Source organism: Lotus japonicus, chromosome 1 (assembly GCF_012489685.1).
Source record: "Lotus japonicus ecotype B-129 chromosome 1, LjGifu_v1.2".
Lineage (NCBI taxonomy): Eukaryota > Viridiplantae > Streptophyta > Magnoliopsida > Fabales > Fabaceae > Lotus > Lotus japonicus.
This window is the reverse complement of record NC_080041.1, coordinates 19,553,837-19,558,532: the sequence shown is the minus strand read 5'-3', so window position 1 is coordinate 19,558,532 and position 4,696 is coordinate 19,553,837. Positions and strand designations below refer to the sequence as shown.

Sequence of the window (4,696 nt, the reverse complement as noted above, 5' to 3'; positions counted from 1 at the left end):
CAATTAATGTTCTTTTTTTATTAAAATTACAATTCAACTTCCTACTATACTCTTTATCTCTCATTAATTCGAACTTTTCAACTTTTCTACCACCAATAAATGAAGGGTACAATTGGTAAAGTATAATTAATGATTTCTTGAATTTTGTAAAGTAACAGATAATTAGGAATAAAAAATTTAGCTAGAAATAGTAGTTATTTAGGAACGGAGGGAGTATTATATTTGCTTATCATTTTATCTATAAAGTGTGTAGTTGAATGTGAGGTCTACTAGAGAAACTTTTAAGAGTTTTTGGATTGGAGTAAAAAGTTAGTAAAATTGTTTAGATGATGTGACACTATAGGAAATTGTAAAGAATGAAGTGTAGATACTCTAGTGAGTGTAATAGATAAAGATGCTTTAAAAATACTAAATTAACTTATAAATGATTTCTGAAAGTTCACTCTCCTTACTATGGATTGGTTGAAACAAAGGTGGTGAAGTGATTAAACCCAATGGTGAAAGGACACGTGTAACAATCTGAAACAGTGACCACTTCCTAGAGATCCTAAAAACTACTACAATAATTTGGGAGGATACCCAATAAGAAAACGACGACAGTTATGTTGTAACCGTGCATGGGACCCACCGCATCAACTTGTTGGTCTGTGTCATTTACCACCCATACATCTCAACCGTTTCATTGGCGGCTACCTCGGGTTCACCAAAATGTCCCTGCTCATAATTCATTTTTTGTTATGATATTAAATTATAAATCAGTATTTTCAACAAAAAAAATTTAAAAATATACCAATATAAAAATGTTCAGAAAAACAAGTATATGAAGGTAGGCGGTGATCATGAGAGATTGAGAGGGATTGAAGACTGGTCATAACGTTACACTTAGCTTGACTTAACTTAATTTCTTAAAATATGTGATATTTAGAGCAACTCCAACCCACAATTTCTTATCTGGTTTCTTAACACACTATTCAGCACTATTCCTGTGGGCCCTGTCTGCCACATCAGACTTAAGAAACTCCTAAGAAATTGAAGCAGATTTTGCTCCAACCCATGGTTTCTTAAATTACTATTTGAAGGATCACACCCGTGTCCCACCATACAAAATAAATTAATAATATTTATTTTCACTCAATTTAGATTTAAAATTTAATACTAAATCAATACTTCAACTTAAAAATAATTTAATTAAAATTAATACGAATTTAATTTAAATTTAATTTTACTTAATATTTAAAACAATTAAATTTAAATATCGGCATGTTAACTTGAAACAAAAATAAAAAAGTACATTGTGTTATTTCTAGCAAAAACAATTTTATTGAATGATAGAAATAAAGACGAAAGAAAATACATGACAATGAAAAATAAGCAACAATACATTTGAAATGAAATACATAATAACACTTGAAGGTTAATTTTCATTATTCTCGTTTTCGGGAAGCTGCCAAATATGCTCCACCAAGTCTGCTTGAAGCTGGTGATGAATTGACCTATCAATTTGATGTGCTCTTCTTTCCAAGATATTTCTAAAAGCGGGAATAAGACCACTTACTACTTCAACATCCAATATGTCATTATTGACCTGATCATAAACAAAATTACCTCGGTACGTGTTGCGCTCATCTTCAACAATCATGTTGTGCAATATGATGCAAGCATACATTATTGACTTCATCTCATTCGGATGCCAAAAGCGTGATGGACCACGAACAATTGCAAACCGAGATTGGAGAACGCCGAATGCACGTTCAACGTCCTTTCTTGCTCCTTCTTGTCTTTTCGCAAATTTTTGCCTTTTTTCTCCTTGCGGCATTGGGATGGTCTTCACAAATGTAGCCCACGGGGGATATATACCGTCTGCTAGATAGTATCCCATGTTATACATTGTTCCATTCACGCTAAAGTTCACCATGGGAGCATTTCCACTCAAAACCTCATTGAAAACCGGAGATTGATTTAGCACATTAATGTCATTGTTAGAACCTGCAATGCCAAAAAATGCATGCCAAATCCACAAGTCTTGTGATGCCACTGCTTCAAGCATGATTGTGGGCTTTCCATGATCACCTCGGGTGAATTGACCTTTCCACGCAACTGGACAATTCTTCCATTCCCAATGCATACAATCAATAGAACCCAACATACCTGGAAATCCACGAGACTCGCCCCATTGAAGTAAGCGGGTAATGTCTTCCTGGTTCGGGCGCCTCAAGTATGTTTCACCAAATACTGCACACACACCTTCCACAAAATTCTTTAAGCACTCAATTGCAGTACTTTCACCAATTCGAACGTACTCGTCAACACTGTCAGCAGGTGATCCGTACGCCAACATACGAATAGCGGCGGTGCACTTTTGTAATGGTGACAGGCCTTGTCTTCCAACTGCATCGACAGACATTAAAAAGTACGGGTCATGAGACCCAAGGGCCCCTACAATTCTGAGGAACACATGCTTTCGCATTCGAAACCTTCGTCGGAAAAGCTCTTCCGTGTACACAGGATTTTCGGAGAAGTAGTCATTCCACAACCGCTCGTTCCCAGCTTCACGATCTCTCTCTATCACCTTTCTTGTTCGCTTGGGCCTAACGGTGTTGGCACGTCGTTGATAAAACTCCATCTCCTCCTGCATCATATCTTCTATAGTCGTGTCATTGATAAGTTCGTCAATGACAACGTCGTAAATGTCCAAGTCGGCCATATTGTTTGGATCCATTCTATGACACAATGAGAAACTATCAGTGTAATTGGATAGGAGGAAGACAATATGAGAGGACAAAACAACTCTTGAATGTTGAGATGAATGAAATATGACATGTATAAATAAGAGAAACAACAACGGCTATATTCTCCAACGGCTATATTCCCCAACGGCTATATTCTACAACGGCTATATTCCCCAACGGCTATATTCTCCAACGGCTATATTCCCCAACGGCTATATTCCCCAACGGCTATATTCTCGAACGACTATATTCCCCAACGACTATATAGAACACATAAGTAGAAACGCAGTACACATTAAGAAAAATTCGAATACTGAAAGTACAACATTAATGCAGAATACATAAGTAGAAATGCTAAAATTACAACACTGATGCAATACACATAAGTAGAAATGCTAAAATTACAACACTGATGCAATACACATAAGTAGAAATGCTAAAATTACAACACTAATGCAGAATCAATAAGTAGAAATGCTAAAATCACAACATTGGCACACGCTAAGAAAGACAACAACAAGAATTAAGACATTCCTAGTTCTTTCATGGCGAATTCAACTAGGCGCTGATGCGTTGCTAACTGCACCTCGTTCATTTCAGATGTGTCCTCCATAAGGATATCTTTGTATTCCTTCAATAACCGCGCCTTTTGAAGTTTGTTTTTTTTCCTTTTTCACCTCCAGTTCTTCAGTCTTGAGCTTCTCAAAACTCGCAAGGAATCCCAGTTTAGCTTTCCCGATGGCTATCATCTCGGAGTTAGGAACATAATCGAGATCACTTGAAGCTGTGTCTCCTACTTTGGCCTTCCTTTTCTGGTTCTTTTTTCCCAACGGGCGGGTTGCTGGTTGTGTGGCCTCATATTCGTCGCCCTCAATTGATGCACTCCGGTCAGACGATGTTGCATACACCCCATCTCCTGACTTCTTCTGCCTCGTTGAACTGGTTGTCATAAATGTTCCCTTCCACTTTGGTTCATCCTTCACCAACCGCCATTCATTCTCATGTTTGAAATCTTTACCCGTATCTACATGATATAATTGATGCGCCGTAGCCATGATGTCCTTATCTGAGTGTCCACTTTTCCAATGATTGACGGCTTTAGTGTGGCAACCGACAAATTTTTGAAGATCAGCATTCAATTTATTAAAATGAGATTTCAGGGATAACCATGTCCTCGAAGGAGAGGCATCGTCGCGGTACTCTTCATATTGGGCTCGAATCTTATTCCAGAACAAATCTGACTTTTGCTCATTTCCCACGACCCGATCGGTAGAAACGTTGAGCCATGATTGAAGAAGAAGTATATTATCTTTACCACTCCATTTGGTGCGTTTCTTTCCGGATTCTTCAAGATCAATATCATCTAGACCCCGTTGAGTAGAAAATTCAGGCTCATCGGGCATAGCCTCACATTGTGTACTTGAGACTTTTGAACTACTGCTGCTACCAGTAGGAGGTGCTTGGTATTGTGTGAAGGTATGAAAAACGGTAGAAAGGGGGGGTTTGAATAACGTTTTCAGTATAAAACTTCCACCTTAAAGATTTTGACAAATCTTTCGCGAACTTAAGTGCTAAAGATAAGAGATAGAAAAGCACACAAGGATTTTATCCTGGTTCACTTGATAAATCACTCAAGCTACTCCAGTCCACCCGTTAAGGTGATTTCTTCCTTCTTAGAATGAAGGCAATCCACTAATCAGGTAAGAGTTACAACTGCACTTGAAACCTACAAGTGACTAACAATTACACTGACTTAGCTCACACTAAGATTCACTCTCTTAGTCTTCTCTAGGATCCGATCAACCTTGATCTCCTAAAGGAACTAAACAAACTGTTTATCAAAGAATTGTTTACAAGAGATTTGCTTCTAAAAAGCTAATAGTAAACTCAATGAATTTCAGATGAAAGAAAGCTTAGAAGAATTTAAGTTTGTCTTGCGCGTATGTGAATGCTTCTAGCCGCTTCTT

At 37.6% G+C, this 4,696-nt stretch overlaps 1 protein-coding gene across 1 annotated transcript; it reads right to left on the bottom strand.

Annotated features, from left to right (window-relative positions):
- Positions 1-1,261: 1,261 nt before the first annotated feature.
- Positions 1,262-2,894, bottom strand: LOC130731689 (uncharacterized). The gene has a single exon (XM_057583949.1). The coding sequence runs from the start codon at positions 2,717-2,719 to the stop codon at positions 1,415-1,417; it is 1,305 nt and encodes a 434-aa protein (XP_057439932.1). The 5' UTR covers positions 2,720-2,894; the 3' UTR covers positions 1,262-1,414.
- Positions 2,895-4,696: the final 1,802 nt, after the last annotated feature.